At 35.5% G+C, this 24,242-nt stretch overlaps 1 protein-coding gene across 1 annotated transcript in view; it reads left to right on the top strand.

Moving 5' to 3' along the window:
• col23a1a (collagen type XXIII alpha 1 chain a) overlaps window positions 1-24,242 on the top strand; it is a 299,792-nt gene that overhangs the window by 207,387 nt on the left and 68,163 nt on the right. The window contains exons 4-6 of the mRNA XM_056472084.1: window positions 3,803-3,810; window positions 6,497-6,523; window positions 23,185-23,211. Coding sequence (XP_056328059.1) covers window positions 3,803-3,810; window positions 6,497-6,523; window positions 23,185-23,211 — 62 coding nt within the window. The remainder of the gene's footprint in view (window positions 1-3,802; window positions 3,811-6,496; window positions 6,524-23,184; window positions 23,212-24,242) is intronic.

The following is a 24,242-nucleotide window of genomic DNA, read 5'->3' as shown; positions in this document are numbered from 1 at the left end:
TTAAAAACATATGTTGAATTATGCTGCATTAATCACCCCTGCAGAAAACACTTTGCAGAATAAAAATGCTCAATCATTCAGTAGGTGGCACATACAGATCAGTAATGATGACCAGTGAAGTATGTAGAACAGTAAATGACGCTATTTTACATTTCAAATCCAACCAAACAATCTACACATTTGATTAAATAAAGTACAAGTATACTGAATTAAGACCATTTTAAAAAAATTAAGTTTAATTGCCTAATAATCGCAAATAAGCAGTGTTCTAAATAAGCCCATACTCTTTAAACCAACCTATATAAATGAATTACACATACTTTCACATTACTTTTCTTAAGAGGTAACAAATTAACAAATTTAGCTACTTTTTAAGTAACTTTAGATCAGGAGTGTCCAAATTCGGTCCTGGATGTTTCTAGAAGAGCTTGATTAGCTAGCGCATGTGTGTCTGATTGGGGTTGAAACTAAACTTTGCATGACACCGGCCCTCCAGGACCGAGTTGAGGCACCCCGGCTTTGGATTGTAATGTATTACTTTTCCCTCCAACACTGCAAGTAAGATCAACATATGTCCTGTTATATTTTTCATATTTTGAATTTTAAAAGAGAATTTTTAAGACTCTTTAACGATCACCTAAACAAGATTACTACACTTATGTTACCAAAAATTCGGCATTTCATTTAAAGGTGCTATATGTAAGTTGACTCTTATAAAGCATAAAAATTACCATAATATGTTTGCAGATATTTAAGAAAAATGCCAAGTGGACACTCTTGTTTATCTGAAAAACAATGCTTAAGTCAGATATTCTACTTTGAAAATGTCTGTTATGTGCTGGAACGTCTGTCTTTGTTTTGATTCTTTTAACCCGCCCAATGACACTTTAGCCAATTATATTTCAACAACCTGGGTTGGCTTGTTGGAAAACGGCGGATTTCATTTATTCAGTTAGGAAGGCTCTCAAAGCATGCGTCCGTGACCAAAATGTGACCTCTGGTGGACAGTTGCACACTACGAAAATGAGACGCAGAGTTCCACATGACGTTATCAATTAGCAAATAATATAAATATTATGATCGTAAACATTAGGTGAGCAGGTTACATTGTACCCCCCTATCTTAACTACACGCTTCGTGACGAGATTTGCAATGATATGAAATTTGGCTGTTTGCACCAGACAAAACAGGACAGATATTTAAATACAGCCCTTCAGATGCACAGAATATGCACTCACTCACGAAATGTTAAGGTTTCATTCATTCATTTTCTTTTTGGCTTAGTTCCTTTATTAATCAGTTTATTAATCACTGTGCCACCGTGACGCCCCGTATGTTAAGGTTTATAATCTAATCAATACATAGTAAAATCTTTTTAACATTATTAAATGTACATGCTGAATCACTGATATGTGCTGGTTTACACTGAGTCACAGTTCAAAAGTTCAATTTCAAAGGGTTTATTTTGTTTTCAAGATCTGAGATGAACTATCTGCTGCTGCTTTCAGTAGTCAATAAATGTCATGTAAAATAGCATTCAAACTCACATTGTTAGCATTTAACACTGAATAAAGCACAATAAAGTACCTGAGGTGATCATGTGATCAAGTTTTCTGTTGTTGAGTTACAAAAATAGAAACCATTTCTAAAATATAAATTCCAGGTATTGGTAAGGACAAAAACTCCTTTTAATATTAAAATATTCCTTCGCGTGCCGTTGCCTTTATTTAAAACTTGACCAAAATCAGCCTTAAATCAGCGTTTTTGCTCAATAATTAGGCACAGTTCTTTTGGTCCTCAATTTGGAAAGCTGCGCTTGCATGTGTTTAGATTCAGGAATGCATTACCTAGTTCAACCACTAGGTGTCAAATTACATACTGCACCTTTAATGCTAAAAACAAGTTAAACCAGATTAATATAATAATATACCTCTCTCATAATACTCATTTTACTACTTATAATGTCCTTGACCAGCAAATCAGAGCTGTCCACTGAACAGCAGTATTAGGGTGCTTTCACACCTAGACTTTTGTTCCGGAACCTGAACCAGATCGATTCTAGTGAGAAAGCAATACGATCCGAACCTGGCTACATCACAGTGTATTGTGGATATGTAATAGGCATATATATATAGTGCGGGATGTCATTTCTACCGGTAAATGTGCGTTTTATGTCAAATACAAAAGTGAAAGCATGCTGAACTATTAATGAGAGCTGTTTATGCATTAGGAAAATTGACCGAACAGCAGTCTTGGTTTATCTGTTATTTCTCTCTCTCTATTGTAAAGCCTATAATGCATAATTCTAGCCAACGGTATGAGCAAGTCTTTCCTATGATTTATACTTTGTGATAATGTCTGTGGGTGTCACCATTCAAATTAAAAGCACAGCTTTTCACTTATACTGCATGACAGCTGAGCGGGACTCCGTGGAAAATAAATAAACCGTGAAACTCTGACCAATGTGAGAAAAGTTTACTCGCACGTGACTTGTTTTAGCTATTTTGGTCTGTTTAGAAACTTTGCCGTGTGAAAACGATCTGCACCAAGAGCAAAGAGCAACATTGTAACATTTTTAATTCTTGTTTCGGAACAAAACAATCAATCTACAGGTGTGAAAGCATCCTTAGTTTAGTTTTCAGAGCTGTTTCAGAGCTGTCTCAATCAATCAATCAAATCGAGTCAAAAACAAAAGAGCTCATCAGCGGTGAGCAAGAGCGGAGCAATTCAATTCAATTCACCTTTATTTGTATAGCGCTTATACAATGTAGATTGTGTCAAAGCAGCTTCACATAAAAGGTAACAGTAAATAGGAACAGTGTAGTTCAGTTTGTAGTGTTTAAGTTCAGTTCAGTTCAGTTTAGCTCAGTTCAGTGTGGTTTAATAATCACTACTGAGAGTCCAAATACTGAAGAGGTAATCCAACGATGCGCAGCCCTACAGATCCCGAACCATGCAAGCCAGTGGCGACAGCGGAGAGGGAAAAAAAAACTTCACTAAAGGCGGAAGTGAAGAAAAAAAAACCTTGAGAGAAACCAGGCTCAGTTGGGCCATGGAGGAGGACTTTAAATTTGATTGACAAACTTACAATAACTAAAGTGTACTGCTAATCGTCAAGATTAAATTACAATCATATTCCGCCTTACATGTTTTCAATGCAGGATTTTTCAGCTTTAAAATATTTTTGTCTGAGGGGACCAGTGCCATCCTGGCCCTTATGTAGCCTCTCCACTGGTGAATATATATCTAGTAATATATTTAGTGTGAAAAGGAACAAAAGTACTGTCTGTGCCTTTGCCTAATGTTCATTTTACCTAAAAACTGCAGTACTTTTTTGCGGTTTCCAAAACATGTAGGCTGAAATGAGATAATATTTTGAAGTTTTAAACTTTTAATCAACTAAATAAGTTTTAATTGTCTCGCTTTTCTCACACTTTTTTGTTTCTCTATCACCATTGTTCTCATAAATACTTTCTGAATGGTAAAGTTGTATCGCTCACAGTGGTCAGAACTTGACAGAATGCTAAACTCTTAAGACAAGAAAGCAAGTCTGCCAGCGTCTAGACCAAAATACCAACAACTTTCTGCCTCATAAAACTTCAACGCATCTCTTAAACCTCTTTGTCTCCTCTGAGGGTCATAACACATCACTAATGTGCAATAAAAAAAGAAAGCATTTGTTTTGAGCTACGGTAAAAGTGTAACAGTGTTTTGTTTTTAATTATTGAGGTTAAAAAGATGATTGACTTTTTGTTTTTTCACACATCTCTGAAACACATGTTTTGTTTTCTTTATTTTTCAGGACCCCCAGTAAGTACCTGATCTTTACATTTCAAAACAATAACATCTAGCAGAAATGAGCTCTGGATTACGGTAAGACTGTCTAAATGATAAGTTCTGTCATCTTTCATACCTCCTGACATGCTTAAACTGGTAAATGTTTAGAATCTTCACATTTGAGCTTCCAAAAAAGACGTCTAGAATATTCATACCAGTACTTTGAAAATTCTTGAATGCATCTAGAATAAACAGTATCATTTTACAATATACTAATATGCATAATATGATCACACTAATTCATGCTCAACTACCAAATAGATTCCAAATAGATTTTGACGTAAACTATTTTTTACTTTTTTTACTACTTCAGCATCTGCTAATGTGATTATTAGATTAAGTAATTAGTAATTAAGTAAATTAGTAATTAAGTAAAAAGTCTTCTTGCCTATCCAAGTTTTAGGAACAACAAATAATAACTTGACATCTAGTTGATCACTTGGTATCAGAAGTGGCTTATATGAAAGGCAAAGGCCTCTAGATTACACTTATTTTACCAAAATAAAATATGTCTTGATTTTTAATTAGGACAGTAAGGTCTAACTTAGACAAAAGTCTTGTCACTTAACAGAAATAATGTACAGTATAGAATATAAAGTCATGCTGCAGTGGAAAAAGAATTAATATTGTGTATGACTCCCATGATCTTGGAAAATTGCATCCATACATCTCTGCAATAACTCAAATAACTTATTAATAAAGTAATCTGGAATGGCAAAGAAAGCGTTCTTGCAGGACTCCCAGAGTTCATCAAGATTCTTTGGATCCATCTCCAATGCCTCCTCCTTCATCTTACCCCAGACATGCTCAATAATGTTCATATCTGGTGACTGGGCTGACCAATCCTGGAGCACCTTGACCTTCTTAACTTTCAGGAAATTTGATGTGGAGGCTGAAGTAAGAGAAGGTCAACATCGCATAATCCCTTGTGTACAGCCATGTTTTTTTTTAACTTTCAGTCATCTGTTATGATTAATCATTTGCTAATAATATTAATCAAATTTTTGTTTTATTACTTGACTGTTAACATATTAAGCAATATAACGTGTTCTGGAATCTTCAATCAAGCGTGGATGAAAATTAAGCATTCTGGAAGATCTGCTGTTTCTGATTTAATCACTCTTAAATCTTCACACCAACCTTAATCTTCTGGAATCCGACAAAAATGTGTAACAACAGGTTGCAGACTGAGTGTCACCTGCTTTAGATTTAGGTTCAAATCAAGCCGTCAGCACCTTGTTGCAAACAGATATGTTGCTTCCAATCCATATTTTAACATGCTGTCATGTAGATTTCATTGATCTGTTTAATGCTTGCAGATGTCAAATTCTACAATAGCTTTCAACATTTGAACAGTTTAGGTTCGTTTGGGAACTTCCAGTTGTTTTCTGGCATGAGAAAAGGTCCACTGGTGTCTTATCTCAAATCTGTTGCTATTTTAAGTTAATTAAACATTTAGAGCTTTTAATTCTGTAAAGTGTTGTCAATACAGCTAATAGAGATTATTACTTTGCAGAAAAACCGACTGGTTGTAAAAATGGTTTCTCTATTGAAGTAATCAAGAACACTTTAGTATGGGGAACATATTCACTAACCATGAATTTTGCTTCAGCAAATTAATTTACTGCTTATTGATAATTACAAAAGTAGCTGTTATGGCATTTCAAGGGACCTCAACATTTACCCACGCTAAAGTATTTCTTTCTTCTGTTGAACATAAAACTAGATATTCTGAAGAGTAGAGCAAACCTTACTACACTCTCAGAAATAAAGCTACGCGAGCTGTCACTGGGGTGGTACCTTTACAAAAGGTACAAATTTGTACTTAAAAGGTCCATATTAATACCTCAAGGGGACACAATAGTACATAAAAAGTACAAAAGTGTTACTTTTAAAATTTGTAGGTACTCATATATACTTTTGAGGTACTAATATGGACCCTTCAAGTACAAATGTGTACCTTTAGAAAAGGTACCACCCCAGTGACAGCTCGCGTACCTTTATTTCTGAGAGTGTATGGAAGTCAAAGGCATTTTTTTTAACATGTTAATTTTCATTTGTGTTCAGCAGTAGAAAGAAACTCAAACAAGTTTGGAACAAGTGGAGAATGAATAAATGATGAGAGAATTTGCATTTTTGATTGTATTATTTTTTTAAAGTTTAGCTATGACATAGGATTATGAGATTTGGAGTGATTGTTTTAACGTACCAATAAACAGCCAATATGCAACCTAATAAGTAACTATATGTAAGCGAGTTATAAAGGAGAACTGGTCCCCATACTATAGTGCTACCGTGTAATCAACCGGAATGTACTGTATATGTACAAGACAAGTTCTGATTGGTTTGAATTTAAATATTTAAATTTATTTGAAATAATTATTTTGATATATGTAATTGATATATATGATTATGAAAAGTAATAGTCCAAATTCTGTTATTATTTACTGCACTTTTTTTCAAACTAATTATATATATATATATATATATATATATATATATATATATATATATATATATATATATATATATATATATATATATATATATGTGTATATATATACTCCAGGGTGATTTAATTTCAATTTTTCAAACAAATTTTTTTTTAACTAAATTTTTGTTTTTGTTTACTGATCATACTTAATTTTTCTTTGCACAGGGCAAACCTGGGCGTGATGGTTACCCGGTAAATGTTTTTGCTTTTTAAATGATAAGCTTTAATCTTCCTCTCAAGCCCTATTTTCCCTTCCTTTAATTTTACTATCACCTTCAGTTCCCCTCCTCTTGATCTAAACCTTTTATTCTATGTCTCGCTAAATGTCTGTGCAGCTCATTCAATATCTTTCAAAACGACCATGAATTACACAGCTTAAATATCAAGAAAAGTATTAGTAACAGTGCCCTAGAAGTACTGTACACTGTATTTTTGCGGTTACTTACTGGCAGCACTGTTGTCAGCAAGTTACCACAACTGCCTCTTTACAGTAACTTACCTGTAAATATGTTTTACAGTAGGGGGGGCCTAAACAAATTTCATTTATTTATTTTTTTTGTACAGAGAAATAGTCTTACCATAACAACTTTTATGGTAAAATGCCCTTTACCACATTTATTAGTTTACAGTATGACAATTTTTACTGTAATTTACTGTAAATCAATTCCAAACAAGTGACTTTTTTTTCATCAACTGCCTTACTTGTGTCTTCAACTACAGTAGCAGTACTTGATTACTTTGATTACAGTAGAATAGTGCAAATTCCTAATATGCAGTAAGTTACTGTAAAAGTTATAAAATGGCAAACAATGCAGTGCATATTATAGTAGTAAACTGTAAAGAATGTCTGTGGTATTTTCTTGGCCGCTTTTGCAATAAACGGCTGTAAAATTGCGGCAGTGTCTAACAGTGTACCCATCATCATCAACATAATCATAATCTATGATGAAGAAAAAACATTTTTGCTTGTAACATGGATGCTAATGACTCTGAGTTTCCTGGAAGGAGTGAAAGAGCTGCTGGGCTCAATTACAATTACTGCTAAAGATTCAACCCCATTGGCTAAAACTGTGTCCAGAACAGCAGGCCAAAGACACTTATGACTCTTACTTTATAATTTCCTGCTCTCTTGAAGCTTAAAATGGAAAGTACTGGGAAAACAGTCCGTAGACAAAACATCCCATGTGATTTGTGACATACGGGCAGATCTGGTAAAGTACAACACACATCTGAAACTGGTTTTCTAATAAACGGACGTAACTCTAAAGTTTGTTTGTACTCGAATGAAAATACATTTGCTCAGTAAACCGTGACTCATAATTGCATCTTGTATTTCATTTATGAAACAAGCCCCAGTCAAACAATCAAAAGGCGGATTTATATATATTTGCAGCACCTCTGTTTATCCAGACACAAACAGGAGATCAATTCAGATTCAATGGGATCATTGTTATGATTGTATATGTGTCCTGGAAGTGGTTTGGTTATAAATGAATATAAAAAATTTATTCATTGTATGCTACCCCTCAGATTTTGCGACCAGTGTAAATTTTAATGTGGACTTGTGTGATATGAAGCTGTAATATCACCCTAACCTACCTAATCCCTATCCTCAACCTCAGAATCATTCAAATACAGTGTTGGTGGCATAATCTGATGGGTAGGAAAAAATGTCAGGACTGTTATGATTCTCCATTTATTTTTTCAATTGCTATTGCTTCTAAACTGTTTTGGTCCCAAGTTTCCCTATTACTTTTTGAAGTGTACAATAAATGTATCAATATAACTAATAAAATGGTTTTATTTATGGATTGCAACTCTGGATTATCAAAAATGGACAAATTAACTAAAATCCTTGTTATTTTTAAAGTATCACATTCACAAAACCAAATATACGTAGACTATAAATAAACGGTAAACTCCTTTTTAATTGATCTAAAGATTTTTTATGATTCCCTGACTTCAGTACTGAGTAATCCTAATGCTCTCAAGACATCTAAAATACTTAATGTATATGGTTAATATTCTTACTAATATGAGTTAAATGTATTTAATTTGTGTTGTTTGTGCCCTTGTATACTATTTTATGTATAACTCTGTATTCCCATTTTAATCAATAAAAAAAAGAGGTGGTCTGGTGGCCTCTAGTGGCTGCACATTGAACAGCAAGCAGAAAAATGATAAGTCGCAGGCATTTCTGGAACATGTCAAAGTGAACCCGGGGTCAGCTTGCGGTTTTTCACGAAGCGAATGAGGCTTTGTTCCTTGTTTTGTCTGGTCTTTAATTGTAGACCCCTTTGGTTTGGTTGGTTTGGCTCCGAATATCGAGAGATGTTTAGTTTACGAGCTTTACTCACCTCGCGGCGTGAAGCATGAGTTCAGTGGAGAGTATATTCGTCAGCGTAAACCTTACTTTCTTCAGATTTTATTACATTACAACTTCCTGTGTGTCGAATCATTATCTCTATTATCGCCGCAGTAAATCAGAGCGATGCTGGTACTGATATGCCATGGCGTACAGTATGTGCTGTAAGATCAGTCTCTTGATAACAGACTGTGCCAGGGTGGGTCAGTCGTGCCCAGCAAATTAGTATCAGAGGTACACTCATGCTTTTTCCCAGATCTGTATGTCTGCCGGGAAAAGTCTGTGGCTAATTATAGACAGGTGTGTGTGTGTGTGTGTGTGTGTGTGTGTGCGTGTGTGCGTGCGTGTGTGTGTGTGTGTGTATACGCTGCACATATACTCATTTTTGAAACAAATAAATGCATGGGTCACATATCACCCTGAAATCAAACGATGTATTTCATGTTATTCATACAGTTGAAGTTATAATTATTAGCCCTCCTGAATTATTAGTGAGTAATATAGTGTAAAAATGAGTAATATAATGAGTAATAGTAATAAACTAAGGAGTATGAGTCATATAGTAATAAAATAATAATTTCAGACAGAGTTTATTGTTGTTTTTGTCATTCATTAAATCTTAAATTCACTAAAAATGCGTTTGTACTGAGATGATGCCGGTATTTAGTATATACACTACATTGTGTGAGATTCGTGGTAAAGAAAAAATGTATGAGTAATGAGAATTTTATTATTATTGTATTTATTCATTTACTTTTTAATATTAAAGCTTTGCAGATGTGTCTTGGAGATGTTGCACCATTTTTTCAGTTTGTTCTGTTTCTTCATGATGGTGGTGAATTCAGATCTCAAAAATCTCACTTGATTATTACAAGTAATTGCAAAAACTATATTTTTGTAACTGTAATCTGATCATTTCTGCTGACAGACTACAGCAAAAGATTTAAATAGTGTTATTTAATAACGATAGTTCACCCAAAATTTAACATTCTGACATCATTTACTCATTCTTCAGTTGTCATAAACCTGTTTGACTCCCCCCCCCCCACCCTACTATGCATGTCAATGGTTTTTAACATTTTTTGAAATATCTTCTTTTGTGTCCAGCAGTATAAAGAAACTTATAAAGGTAGTTGGAACGACTAAAGGTTGTGTGAATATTCATTTTTCATCTTTAAGTGAACTATCCCTTTAAAACAGTTTTTGTTGGCAAAAGAGTAATTACGGGCTAAGATTTTTGCACAGTACCGTGTATCTCGCTGACACAATAGCAATTTCACAATCGCAAATGTGCAACTACACACAAGATTACTATTATTAGAATATTAATATTATGGTTTGGTTTAGGGTTAGTCGAATAAGCTGATGTGCATTTTCATAATTATAAATGACCAGTTTTGTTAATTAAACTAGTCAATTATTGATTATTTTAACATTGTAGCTCTTTAAGTTAGGTTTAGGGATAATAGAATAAGCTGACTTGCATTTTTATAATTAGAAATGACCAGTTTTGCTAAGAAAATTAGCCAATAATTATTTATTTTTCACATTGAAGTTCTCTAGGTTAGGTTTAGTCGAATAAGCTGATGCGCATTTTCATCATTATAAATGACCAGTTTTGTTAACAAAATTATTATTATTTATTTATTTATTTATTTATTTATTTATTTATTTATTTATTTACTTTTCACATTGAATTTTTTTAAGTTGGCTTTAGGGTTAGTACAATAAGCTGACATGTATTTGCAAAATTATAAATGACCAGATTTGTCAATAAAATTAGCCAAATATTATTATTATTTGTTTTTCACCTTGAAGTTCTTTAGGATTGGGTTAGTAGAATAAGCTGATGTGCATTTTCATAAATATAATATAAATGACCCATTTTGTTAATAAAATTAGCCTATTATTATTATTATTATTAATAATAATAATTTATTTTTCACATTTAAGTTCTTTAGGTTCGATTTAAAGTTAGTAGAATAAAATGATGTGCATTTTCATAAATATAAATGACGTGTTTTGTTATAAAGTTATCCAATTATTTAATATTTTTAACATTGTATTTCTTTAGATTTGGTTTAGGGTTAGTAGAATAAACTGACATGCGTTTTCATAATTATAAGTGACCAGTTTTGTTAATAAAATTAGCCAATTACTATTAATTATTTTTCACATTGAAGTTCTTTAAATTAAGTTTAGGGTTAGTAGAATAAGCTGTTGTGCGTTTTCATATTTTTAAATGACCGGTTTTGTTAACAGAATTAGCCAATTATTATAATTTCAAGAGTTCACACTTAGCTGATGATTGATAATAAAGCATGTTTGGCATGCTGTCCCGGGAGAGAGCCCTGAGCTCAGAATATCCTCGAGCGTTTTAAGGGCGAGAGGGGAGTTTGAGCTCAGGTGGATCTCGAGAACTCCCCTGCTTGTGAACGTGTTAGGAATAGCTAAGAGATATAGCTGGCTAAAAGTTTGTCTTATGATGCCACTTTGGATTTAGTCAATTGACTAATATTGTATGTCTTTGGACGGTGGGAGAAAACCGGGGAACACGGGCGAAACCCACGCATTCACGGGGAGAACATGCAAACTCCACACAGGAACGCAGACTGGCCCGGTGAGGGCTTAAACAAGTGGCATTCTTGCTGTGACCGTGCTAACCACTGGGCCGCCGTGCTGCTCTATCAGGAGACGGGGGGATTCTTCAAAATGAAGATGACCGAAGTGAAAAACTCTGGTTATTTAAAGTGAGTTAGTATTCTGATTAGCGCAATATGTGAAGCTGATGCAGGACCAGCCATGATCAATCATAAGCAAGTGATCCTCTTGAAATTAGTTTATAAATAAACCGAACTTATTTTTCACATTGAAGTTCAGGGTTAAGTTTAGGGTTAGTAGAATAAGCTGAAGTGCGTTTTCATAATTATAAATTACTAGTTTTGTTAACAAAATTAGTCAGTTATTATTATTTATTTTTCACATTGAACGTGAATCTGAAGCTGATTGTTTTCAACAGTATAGAGCACTTCACTGTGTGTGTGAGAGTGGATCAGATTTCCTCAACTGGAGCTTGTCCATTAGCATTTGCCAAGTCTCTGTATCATCTGGAAGAGAGCGACAGGTGTGTGTGTGTGTGTGTGTGTGTGTGTGTATGTGAACTCACCCCAAATCCACATCCTTTATGCTTTACAACACAAAAACTCAAAACGCTTTCGGGCCAGCAACTGTGAAACATACGCTAGTGATTTGACTAGCACCAGCCGTCTTTTAAACAGTCCCCTTTTACTCCCTCACACCGTGATTGCTCTTATCCCGTAAACTGCTTTGACAGACAGTTTGTATTAACTTACGTCATATGGCGGGGATTATTAACAACAAAAAGCAGATGATTTCAAGTAAATATAATTTACACTGTTGCGCTAACCTTGAGGAGTTCAGCTGACGAGCTACAGGAGCCAAACAGGAAGTTTACGCGTTTGTACGTTTGATGAAGTCCAGGTAGATCCAGGTTTATTCTGTTGGGTTTGTGTTACGCGCAAATGCGAGCGCAACATGTGCGTCGATGCTTCGCCATTGTTCTTGTGCGTTCAGGTGGTGCCCACATGCCGTTGGTGCTCATTTGAGGCCGTTGTTTGATTAGCAGGGTCGTAAACAGTCTGTATTACATGCAGACGCCATCGAGAACGAGTCCCACGAAATTGTCGGTCCCTCATAAATCATCCCTTTTGGATGTCTCCACAATCTTTTTTGTATTTGTCCGACACGAATTGGGTAAAAGAGAAACCAAGAACTGTAAAAATGATATGACAAAGTAATCACAACAAATGGTTTTATGTTAATTTAACTTATTTTAGTAAGTTAATCAGGTTTCAACTAATTTTTAGGTTTAACTTCATATATTTAGTCAGTTTGACTAATAAAAGTTGACTAGAAAATTACTAGAGTAATGGCTAGAAAATTTCATTGGATTGAACTAACCAACTTACAGTGAGTTACTAATGGAGATTGCTGGTTAAAGGATTAGTTCTTTTCTAGAATGTTCTTTTCTTTCCACAGCCTTGTCATTCAGAATGCTCATTTCTTTGTTTTATTTTTTAGTTGAAAAGTAATGAAGGTTTTTGAGGGAAAACTTGCAGGATTTTTTGGCATATAGTGGACTTCTGTAGGACTTCAGGTTTGAATTTCTAAGCTGCCATTTGCAGCTTTAAAGGGCTTTACACGATCCCAGCTAGAGATAAGGGTCTTTAAATTGTGGGTCTTAAAATTTTACAAATTCATTAAAATTATGAGTAATATAGTAATAAAACAATAATTTTAGACACAATTTATTGTTGTTATTGTTATTAAAATCATAAATTAACTAAAAAGTTACTGACCATTGATTGATTGATTGATTGATTGCACTAATGATGTAATACCAGTGTTATATTGGAAGTATATGTACAAAAAATTAATTCTTTCTTTTTCCTTCGGCTTAGTCCCTTTGTTCATTTGGGGTCACCACAGCGGAATGAACCGCCAACTTATCCAGCATATGTTTTACACAGCGGATGCCCTTATAGCTGCAACCCAGTATTGGGAAACACCCATACACACTCATTCACACACATACACTATGACCAATTTAGTTTATTTAATTCAGCTATAGTGCATGTCTTTGTACTGTGGGGGAAACCGGAGCACCCGGAGGAAACCCACGCCAACACAGGGAGAACATGCAAACTCCACACAGAAATGCCAACTGACCCAGCCAAGACTCGAATTAGTGAACTTCTTGCTGTGAAACGACAGTGCTAACCACAATAATATTGGTAATTTTAAGTCTTAAGAAGTATGTTTATTGATATTATTATTTTTAGTATTATTAATATTATGTTTCTCAAAGTGTCTTGGAGATGTTGCCAGTTCTTCTGAATTTAGTATCTCTCAGTTTGTTCTGTTTCTTGATGAAGAAACTGTGGAGCACTGCCTGCTCAAATACTCCTTGTGCAAACAAAAATATTACTGGATTATTAAATTACTAAAATTTTGGGAATGTAAACTGATTTTCCTACTCACACGCTACAGCAAAATATAGAAATAACTTATCTAAAAAAGGTTTTGTTATCGAAAGGGTAACCAGGATCTAAGACTTTTGGACAGTATTGTGTGTCATGTTGTCACAATTGCAATTGCACAATCCTCTAACTAGCAATCTCCTTTCAGTAACAGGTTCTTTTCTGCATGTAGTGGACTTCTGGGTTTATATTTCTAAACTGCAGTTTCTTTGGTTTACACAGTGCCAGCTGAGAAATAACTTAACTAGCAAAACAATCTGTTGTTTTCTTTCCTTTTTTTAATTATGTACTTTTTACCCACACAAAGCTTGTCTGGCACTATCTCTGAGATGCAACAGCAGCCATCTTGTGAGTGCTGTGTAGGTAAACCTCACTGACCTGAACTAAAGAGGTGGGTAGTGACAGACACTAGAGACCACAGACTGTAGCTTCCTCATTATATCACCCGCTTCTCTTGCCAGAATCACCGGTTTGAGCCCTGCTCAGAGTGGGGAGGTGGGTGTTGGACCGAAGGGCTTAAATTGGTGCCGTGACCCGGATGGGAGTGAGGTTTAGAGACATGGGAGGCAGGTACAAAACTTTGAAGTTTATGCTTTTATTAGGTTTATTAAATTGAATATGATATTTATCTAAAAACTTTTTAAAACATTTTAATGTCAAGTGCAATATTTGTTCAGGTAAATCTTATTTTAATAATTTAACTGGAACGTTTGCAGTGCATTTGTAGGCTTAAACTATATTTTTGCAATAAATGCCTGAATTAGTTCACACTGTCCAAGAAAATACAATCTTTAATAGGCGAAGACAGTCAAAATTGTTAAATCAATAAATTAATTTGATTAAAACTTGATTTAATAAAAGTCTTGATTTGACTCAAGGGGCCAATTAAAACAACCCCCCCCTCCCCCTTTTAAGTCTTCATTTGACCCCACTACAATTTTCCATTGAACCTAACACAATTTTAGAGCACCTGCCTTTCATGCCAAAATCTCCAGTTTGAGCCCTGCTTGAAGTGGGCAGGTAGGTGTTGGACCAAAGGTGTTAAATTGGTGCCATGACCCGGATAGGAGTGAGGTTTAGGAGTGTCACTGAGGCCAGCGGTTGAGTGTTGTGTAGGTAAATCTCATAAAACCTCTTGATCCCAAGAGGTTCTCTAATGCAGTTTAGATGTTTCCCAACCCTGTTCCTGAAGGCACACCAACAGTACACATTTTCAACCTCTCCCTAATCAAACACACCTGAATCAACTTATCATAACATCAGAAGAGACTCCAACACCTGAAGTGAATGGGTCAGAAAAGGGAGACATCCAAAATATGTACTGTTGGTGTGCCTCCAGGAACGGTTGGGAAACACTGCTCTAATGACATACTGTATGGTGAAACCTGCGGTCTTTAGCTTCCTTGTTAGAACGATCTATTCCCAGTTCAAAATCGGCATCGAGCGAGCAGGTGGGTGTGGGTAGGACCAGAGGGGTTTCATATGTTTGTGTGGTTAAAAAGATTAAACATTTTTAATAAGAAAATGACAGATCGTTTCACTAGGTAAGAGCTTAATTCCTCGGCTACTGTAGGATCGTGTAAAGCCTTTTGAAGTAGCATTGAAACTCAAAAATGCACACCACTGAGCACCATAAAAGTCCACTATATTGAGAAAAATGTTTTCCAAAGCTTCTTTTTGACTGAAGATAATAATAAATGAAAGTATTGGATGTCAAGGTAAATGTTTTTTAGAGAATTATTAGCCCCCTTGTTTATTTTTCCCCCAATTTCTGTTTAATGGAGGCAAGATTTTTTCAACACATTTCTAAACATAATAGTTTTAATAACTCATTTCTAATAACTGATTTATTTTTTCTTTGCCATGATGACAGTAAATAATATTTGACTAGATATTTTTCAAGGCACTTCTATACAGCTTAAAGTGACATTTAAAGGCTTAACTAATTTTATTAGGTTAAATAGGAAGGTTAGGGTAATTAGCCAAGTTATTGTACGATGATGTTTTGTTCTGTGGATTATAGAAAAAACTAGTTTAAAGGGCCTAATAATTTTGACCTTAAAATCCATAAAAAAAATAATAAAAACTGCTTTTATTCTAGCTGAAATAAAACAAATAAGACTTTCTCCAGAAAAAAAATATTAATCAGACATACTGTGAAAATTTCCTTGCTCTGTTAAACGACATTTGGGAAATATTTAACAAAGAAAAAAAGTTCAAAGGGGGGCTAATAATTCTGACTTTAACTGTAAGTGATCTACAGTTTTAGGAAGATCACATTGGATAAGTGGAAATAATATGCAATTATTGTACCTAGAATATCTTGAATTTTATGTCTTGTTACTGAACATCAGAGCCAAAAGGAGTCAATTGAAAGAGTTTTATGAATCTTCATGACATGGTAGTGTTTCTCAAGAATTATTCTTTTTTTTCTTGCATGGCGGCCCGGTGGGGGAGAAATGAATGTCACATATCCCAAAGTATTTCCATGTACTTGACGTATAAAGCAGTCCAATAAACGATATTCCCTTCTGAGAAGAAAGGAGAGCAGAGAGACGGGGAGACTTCATGGACATTGGATCCAGATGAGGGGTCGTCTCTCTCTGCGAAGCCACACGGGGATGAGATTGTGGTTCTTGGGTTTCTTTCATGCAGAAAAAGGAAGCCCGGGCCTGCTTTGTATGGGTCTCTGTCGGTTATCCACTTCAGTATCTTCTAGAATTGAGATGTGGCTGGTTCTGTTTGGGTCGTAAAAATAATCATTTATGAATTTATAACAGTGTTAATACTCAATTTGAATAAATTTGCATAGTTTCCAGTGATATATGGTAATGTTTTATTTATATTTTAATATTTTTCAAAAGTGTAAAAGTCTGTTATATTTATTTTAGACTTAAAATAATATATCTTCTTAACTAAACTTTTAATTAATTGCCATTTTTTACGGTGTGTAATGTTAATTCACCCACATTTTGACATTATATTTGTATAAAAGTAATTTGGAACATTAAAGTAGACACTTTGCTTGCATTTAATATGTTTCTAAATATAGCAAATCGTTTATTAAATCTAATATGATGCAGACACCAATCTTTTGTGATGTTTGTGCTAAATTTCTTTACCTCAATTTGAATATGTGGCGAGAAAAAAAAATAAATTAGATTTAAAATGAAATATATTCTCTATAAACCATTTTAAAGCCATATTTCTTCAGGTAAATCTTGTTTCGATGTTTTAACTGGAAAGATTTCAGTGCATTTAGAGGCTTCAAGCAAATATTGGCAATGAAAGACAGCTTTTTGTTACACTGTCCAACCCAAACACAATCTTTAAAGGCAGTCAAGAATGGTGAAAGATTCTTTTGATTAAAACTTTTAAGTCTTGATTTGACTCGAAGGGCCCATTGATGCAATCCCCCCCAGATTTCCCATTGAGCCCACCACAAAGTCCAATTTTAGCAGGAATGCTTTTGTAGGCCTGAACTCAAAGCGTTTCGATTACCCTGTGTTGAATTTGCAATTTATAGCAAAGTTGAAAAACTTTAACACTGGCAAAGGTCAACAGACAAAAAAGTCATTATTCCATTTTCTCGAGGCTTTACTAGTAATCCGAATCCTCTTTTTCACTCCTTTCCACTTTGTGGTAAAATATATGTGGTAAATCTGTGCTACTTTGGAATGTTTTCCTGCTGTTCCCAAGTGGAATTCGCTGGTGCACACAACAAAATAAAATATCCCTGATTAATCTTCATTCATTGATTTTTATGAGCGCTTTCTATCCGGACGTCGTTTGACCATCCAGCATGTTGCTGGACAAGAATGAAAGGTGGATTCAGGAATAACGGATGGGTTTTATTTTTTCACGGTTGCTTTCACTCTTCAGGGGGTCGTAAATTGAGTTGTGTTAGTTCATGTGTGGCATCCATATGGACCTTGAGGTGTGAGAAAGATAAGCCTGAAGGATGCATTCCTGGATCGTAATGCAAATAACATTTGTCCCTACGGAAGCAAGCCTTGTAAGGTCACATTTCTGGATTTTTGCAAATAAGAAAGGAACTCTCCAATAAATTTATAAATAGCCTAATTTTACATCTCCCCTAGAGTTAAACAGAAGAGTTTTATGAGTTTTAGTGCATTTAGCCAATCTCCGAGTCTGGCGAAAGCACTTTTAGCTTAGTTTAGCATAAATCTTTGAATTGGATTAGACCATTAGCATCTCACTCAAGAATTAAAAAAAAGAAAAGAGTTTTGATAATTTTCCTATTTAAAGATCGACTCTTCTGTAGTTACATCATGTACTAAGACTAACAGAAAATGAAAAGTTGCTATTTTTAAGGTCGAACTATACTCTCATTCTGGTGTAATGACCAAGGAACTTTGCTGCCATACCATGACTGCAGCAGGTGCAATGATATACGTATTTCTCACCCATCTCTTGCCCTCCTGATTTGTTATTTCTCCTTATCCTGTTATTTGTATGGCAGTATATAGTTACGAAAAATTTATTTTTCTCTGTTTGTCAAGTTACCAGATCTTGTATGAAGCTCATCACCTCACACAATTGACAAAATATGCAAATCTGGCAACATATGCTGCAACCGAATTGCACTATTGATTTCTGTACAGCTGGTAGATGTGCGAGTTGAATGACGGCGGTAGCAATATCAGTAGCAATAGACAACCTTTTGAGCGAGATGCTAATGGTCTAATCCGATTCAATGATCTATGCTAAGCTAAGCTAAAAATGTTCCCCCCCAAAAATCAGCTGAAAAGATTTAAAATGAGTTAAAACTCAACTCTAACTACAGAGTCAAACTTTACGCTAATGAAGCTAATGGTCTAATTCGATTCAATGATCTATGCTAAGCTAAGATAAAAATGCTCCCACCACACATGGAGATCAGCTGAATGGATTTAAAATTGTTTAAAAGTCAACTCTAACTACAGAGTCAGGCTTTTTGCTAATGCGGCTAATAGTCTAACCGGATTCAATGATCTATGCTATGCTAAGCTAAAAATGTTCCTATCAAACATGGCGATCAGCTGAATAGATTTTAAGATTGGTTAAAACTCAACTGTAACTACTGAGTCAAACTTTATGCTAATGAAGCTAATGGTCTAATCCGATTCAATGATCTATGCTAAGCTAAGCTAAAAATGCCCTGCCACACACAGAGATCAGCTGAATAGATTAAAAATTGGTTAAAACTCAACTCTAACTACAGAGTCAAACTTTATGCTAATGAAGCTAAGGATCTAATCCGATTTTGTGACCTATGATAAGCTAAGCTAAAAATGCTCCAGCTAAAAATGGAGATCAGCTGAATTAATTTAAAATTGGTTAAAATTCAGCTGTTTAACTATAGTGGACTTTATAGTGGAATAGAGTAGAATATAGAGTGGAAACTATTTTCCAAGAAAACGAGTGTTGCTTTAATCCTACAGTAATTTTGATGGATTATTCAATTACAATTGGAGTCTTTGGCCTCAAAGGTCAGCAGATTGAGACCCCGAAACAGTGACCAATAGGCAGATCAACCTCCTCCTCACAATGATGAACCTAAAGGGCCTGAGACTCTGAGCGCTGTGGTCATAAATCAGAGTTAAATGTCATGGCCGGTGCATTAATTTCTCTTGCGGGACGTCCGCTGGCATTGACCTGTGCACATGGTGTCTGCTCACCATGAAGAGACACCACAGAGAACAGGCCATGTAAACGCTCCCAGATGTATGATTAGAGCTTCCAGCACGTCCTCAAAACAAACGTCCTGTCCTCAACATACCTCTGGGAACGCTTAAGTCCAGGGATTGTTTATCGTCCACAATGGACTCGTACATCTTTTGCCTGTTTATTCAAAGGCAGAAGCTTAGTGTTCGTTATTTTAGCCCAGGATGTTCCCTTACTTTAGGGTGCAGAGACTTCATTGAAGTTTGAAGGGCCTGTCGCTCTAGACCTCTTGTTGACTTTGTGTGGTGCAAACGTGAGAATGTGTATGGCAAATTTTCTTTCAGTCAACTCTGGTATTTAACCCTTGTGTGGTCTTATATTCCGATTTCTAAGGGTCAAAAATGACTCCTCTTCACTAAACCTCTAAAATAAAGCAGCAAAATTTCAATTCCAATCTTCAAATCTATATTGCATGTCTTCATCACAAACCCTGTGAATGTTTAGGTTTTCCCTCATCAGTGTGGAGTACTTCATCAATGTTAATCAGCCGTTTTGACTAAAGTAAAGGTTTTTATTTTCTAAGGCTAAAGGCAAGAAATTTTTAGAAACAAGAAGTGTGTGTGTTGGAGTGTGCATGTGTGTGCCTGTAGTTTTTGTGGTGTAAAAATGGTTTTACAGCTGGTGGGTCAAAATCGACCATTAAGACAATCGTAATCTTACCCCATATGTGTACAGCCCTTATTAAAAAAAAAAATCATCATTTTTTATAATGTTGGGGTGATTTTAAAAAACAAATCATCAAACTTCAATATGTGTGAAGTTTATTTATAAACTAATTTCGAGAGGATCACATGCTTATGATTGCTTGCGGCTGGTCCCGCATTATTAAATTTATGATTCACCAATCAGACGATTCCTAAGCCACTATAAATTCCCTAAAGCTGCGGTCACACTACGCTTTTTTCCCCATAGACTTCTATTCATACGCACCCAAATGAGTCAGACCGGAAACACAAGCTTATGCGACAAGTTTCGCGTTGCAGAGTTCAAGCTTGCTGAAAAGCTTGGCAAAATCGACTGCGTAAAACCAATTGAGGATCAAAACATGACCTCTCTGGACAGAAATTTTAAATATGGACCAATCGCTTGCTTTTTAAATGTCTAATCATCTTGTTTAATCCTGCCCCTTTTCGCAGCGCAGTACTACAGAATTTCGCCAGCTCAAACTCTAGTGTGACCGCAGCTTAAGTTCCATATAACAGCCATCTTTGTTTTGAAGAATCCCCCCTTCCACCCCTACTCCTCCTCCTTTCCTAGATGGGTGGCACAGTGGCCCAGTGGCTAGCACTGTTGCCTCACAGCAAGAATGTCACTGGTTCTAGTCGTTACCAAGCCAGTTGACGTTTCTGTGCGGAGTTAAGCAACTTAAGTTAATTGACTAATCCAAATCGGCACCATAGACATGCTCCAAGTATGTAGCTGTCTCTTAAGAGCAATCACTATTTGTTCATTAGCTACTACAGCAGAGGAGTTGCCTTGCAAATGGGAGGGAGCCCCAGGCTCGAGGATCTTATGTGCACAGGGCTCTCTCCCGGGACAGCATGCCAAACAAGCTTTATAATCAATCATCAGCGTGATGAATTTGTGAACTCTTGAAAAAAATAATAAAAACGCCATTTAGTAGTTTTGACCCACTTGTAGTTTTTGACCCACAAGTCAATGGGAGGGTTAAAATTAGTTTAAAATACATTTATCTTTTTCCCCATTATTTTTTTATAATACATTTGAACATTTCACCAATGGACTCTTTTCACGTTTCACATTCTGGGTTTCTCAGTAGCGGAAGTCATCATAGTTGGGTAAACTTAGAGCACAGTGAATGGGAGAGTGCAACACATTTTTTTCACAATCCTGTTTGCTGAAATAATAAAAGAATAACTCCAAGATGGTGTTATTAAGACTTTCAGAAAAAGTAAAAAAAATTGTATAGGACAATGTCTTATACAATGATAATGGCTGCCAGAAGAGAGAATACTGTCAAAAAATGAACTGTCCTGCCCCATAGATGCTACATTAGAAACACCTCGCATAAGCAGTCATTCGTTTTTTTGTAATTTGATGCAAAGATGATATAATACATATATAAATACATATAAATGTTCATACGTTTTTTTAAAGCAAAATATTCAAGACTTTCAAGCATTTAAGATGCTGATAATTCATCATAACAGTCCTGTGGAAAAGGGTCCATTGTCATTGTTTGGCGCTGTATCTGTACTTTTACTCCTCTATTTTCCTTCAACCTGCAGTCACTATCTAAATTGTTTTTCTTGTCCTGTGATTTCCATCAAATCGTACATAAAAAAATCACATCATGCAGAAGACACAAAATCATTACTTGCAGTGATCAAAAGACCGTTTACCTACTGTATGATGACCGAAATCGCCAAATGGCCTTAAACAATAACTAAATGCACTACAGAATGTTACGTTTTCAAACACGCACAAATTGAATGTAAATGCATCACAGTGTAATACTCACTACTCACTACTCTTAAGTACTATTAAAAGGGCTACTTTTCACTCATACATTGAGTAATATTTACAACAAATACTTTTACTCTACTTGCACTACATTTTTAAATAGTAATAGTTATTTTACTTGATGATTTTACAGTACTCTTTCCACCACTGGTTGAATGTAGTCTAAATAATGTAATCCAAATGTAGTCCAAATGTAATTTCCAAATTATATTGGCCAATATTTTTTGATGGTCCATTTAAGTATTAGTAGACTGTTTGCTTAATATCTGCTGATACTGCTCCTGCAACAGATATTTAACTGACTATAAGAAACTTTGCAAGTACATGTCAACTTACAATAACCCTTACCCCAACCTAACAGTCTACTTATAATCTAATGAGAATTAGTTGGCATGTAGATGCAATGTAACTTAATTCAACAATCGGACCATCAAAATAAAGTGTGACCTATATTTTTTATCACAGACTTTTTCAATATTGGATTCTGGCCAATGTTCAAAATATAAATAGTCATAAACATAAACAGTGATCTAACTTTTCAATGTTTTATTACGTAACCATCACAATTTCTCAGTTTAACATCGCTACGCCAATTTGAGGCAGACAAAGTTTTCATTTCCCACACTCACACAAAGGAAAATTAATGTTTTGTTGTTATTATTAATTGACGAGGTTGCCACTGAAGTCTATGCTTAGCTTTTTGGGACAACTAAAAAAAGGACATGGACTAAACTGATATACGTTTCAAAGGTTAAAGGTCACTGCCATTTTGATGACCTCTCACACTTCACGCAAAAGTATGTGATTTATCTGACACTGCTACTTTTAGAACACGTAGCTTCAGGACACTTTTACATCAAGTTTCACGTTTGACATCAGTCTTTCTGAATGAAATAGGTTGGAACTGGACACTAGACTCTAGATGACTCTAGATGACTCCTATTCATTTCCCACATTGTTTTAGTGGAACTGCTTACAGGATTGAATCTTTATTGCGGTAAATCCAAAGAAACTTGAATCCTCGTCCTTATAGAAAAATGACATCATGGCCTGAGATGATCGTTTTGATTTAGTTCCTCTCATTTCTCTCTTGATTTACCCCTCACACTTCCTTTCACAGTCTATCCTTACTTACCCTTAGCCTTTTTATGAAGGCAGTCTGGTGGACTCCCTGCAGTTTAACCGTCTGTTTTTCTCTTTTTTTATCCTCTATTCAGGGTCCACTTGGTCTGGATGGCAAACCCGTGAGTATTTCCCAAGATGAGGATGTTTGGTGTGTGTGTTTGTGTGTGTAAATGGAAAAATAATTTACACCTGGTAAATTCACTATGGTCATGTTTTCTTATCTATTTAACATTTTTTTGTGAGTTTCTTTTATATTATATATTATATAAAATACATAAAAGCTTTTCTTACTTAGTTTTTCTACACTCACTGGCCACTTTATTAGGTACACCTGTCCAACTGCTCTTCAACGCAAATTTCTAATCAGCCAATCACATGGCAGTTCAAGCTGAGCATTAGAATGGGGAAGATAGGTGATTTAAGTGACTTTGAACGTGGCATGGTTGTTGGTTTCAAACAGGCTGGTCTGAGTATTTCAGAAACTACTGATCTACTGTAATTTTCACGCACAACCATCTCTAGGGTTTACAGAGAATGGTCTGAAAAAGAGAAAATATCCAGTGAGTGGCAGTTCTGTGGGCGCAAGTGTCTTGTTGATGTCAGAGGTCAGAGGAGAATGGCCAGACTGGTTCAAGCTGATAGATAGACAACAGTAAATCAAATAACTACTCGTTACAACCGAGGTATGCAGAGGAGCATCTCTGAACGCACAACACATCCAACCTTGAGGCAGATGGGCTACAGCAGCAGAAGAGCACACCTGGTGCCACTCCTGTCAGCTAAGAACAGGAAATTGAGGTTACAATCTGCACAGGCTCACCAAAATTAGACAATAGAAGATTAGAAAAACGTTGCCTGGTCTGATGAGTCTCAATTCTGCTGCGACATTCAGATGATAGGGTCAGAACTTGGCGCCAACAACACGAAAGCATGGATCCATCCTGCATTGTATTAACAGTTCAGGCTGGTGGTGGTGTAATGGTGTGGGGGATATTTTCTTGGCACACTTTGGGCCCATTAGTACCAATTGAGCATGGTGTCAACGCCACAGCCTACCTGAGTATTGTTGCTGACCATGTCTATCCATTTATGACCACAGTGAACCCATCTTCTGATGACTACTTCCAGCAGGAAAACGCACATAAAGTGC

The sequence above is a fragment of the Danio aesculapii genome, chromosome 14, assembly GCF_903798145.1.
Source record: "Danio aesculapii chromosome 14, fDanAes4.1, whole genome shotgun sequence".
NCBI classification, from domain to species: domain Eukaryota; kingdom Metazoa; phylum Chordata; class Actinopteri; order Cypriniformes; family Danionidae; genus Danio; species Danio aesculapii.
The sequence above is the reverse complement of the archived record's forward strand: the minus strand, read 5'-3'. Positions and strand labels throughout refer to the sequence as shown.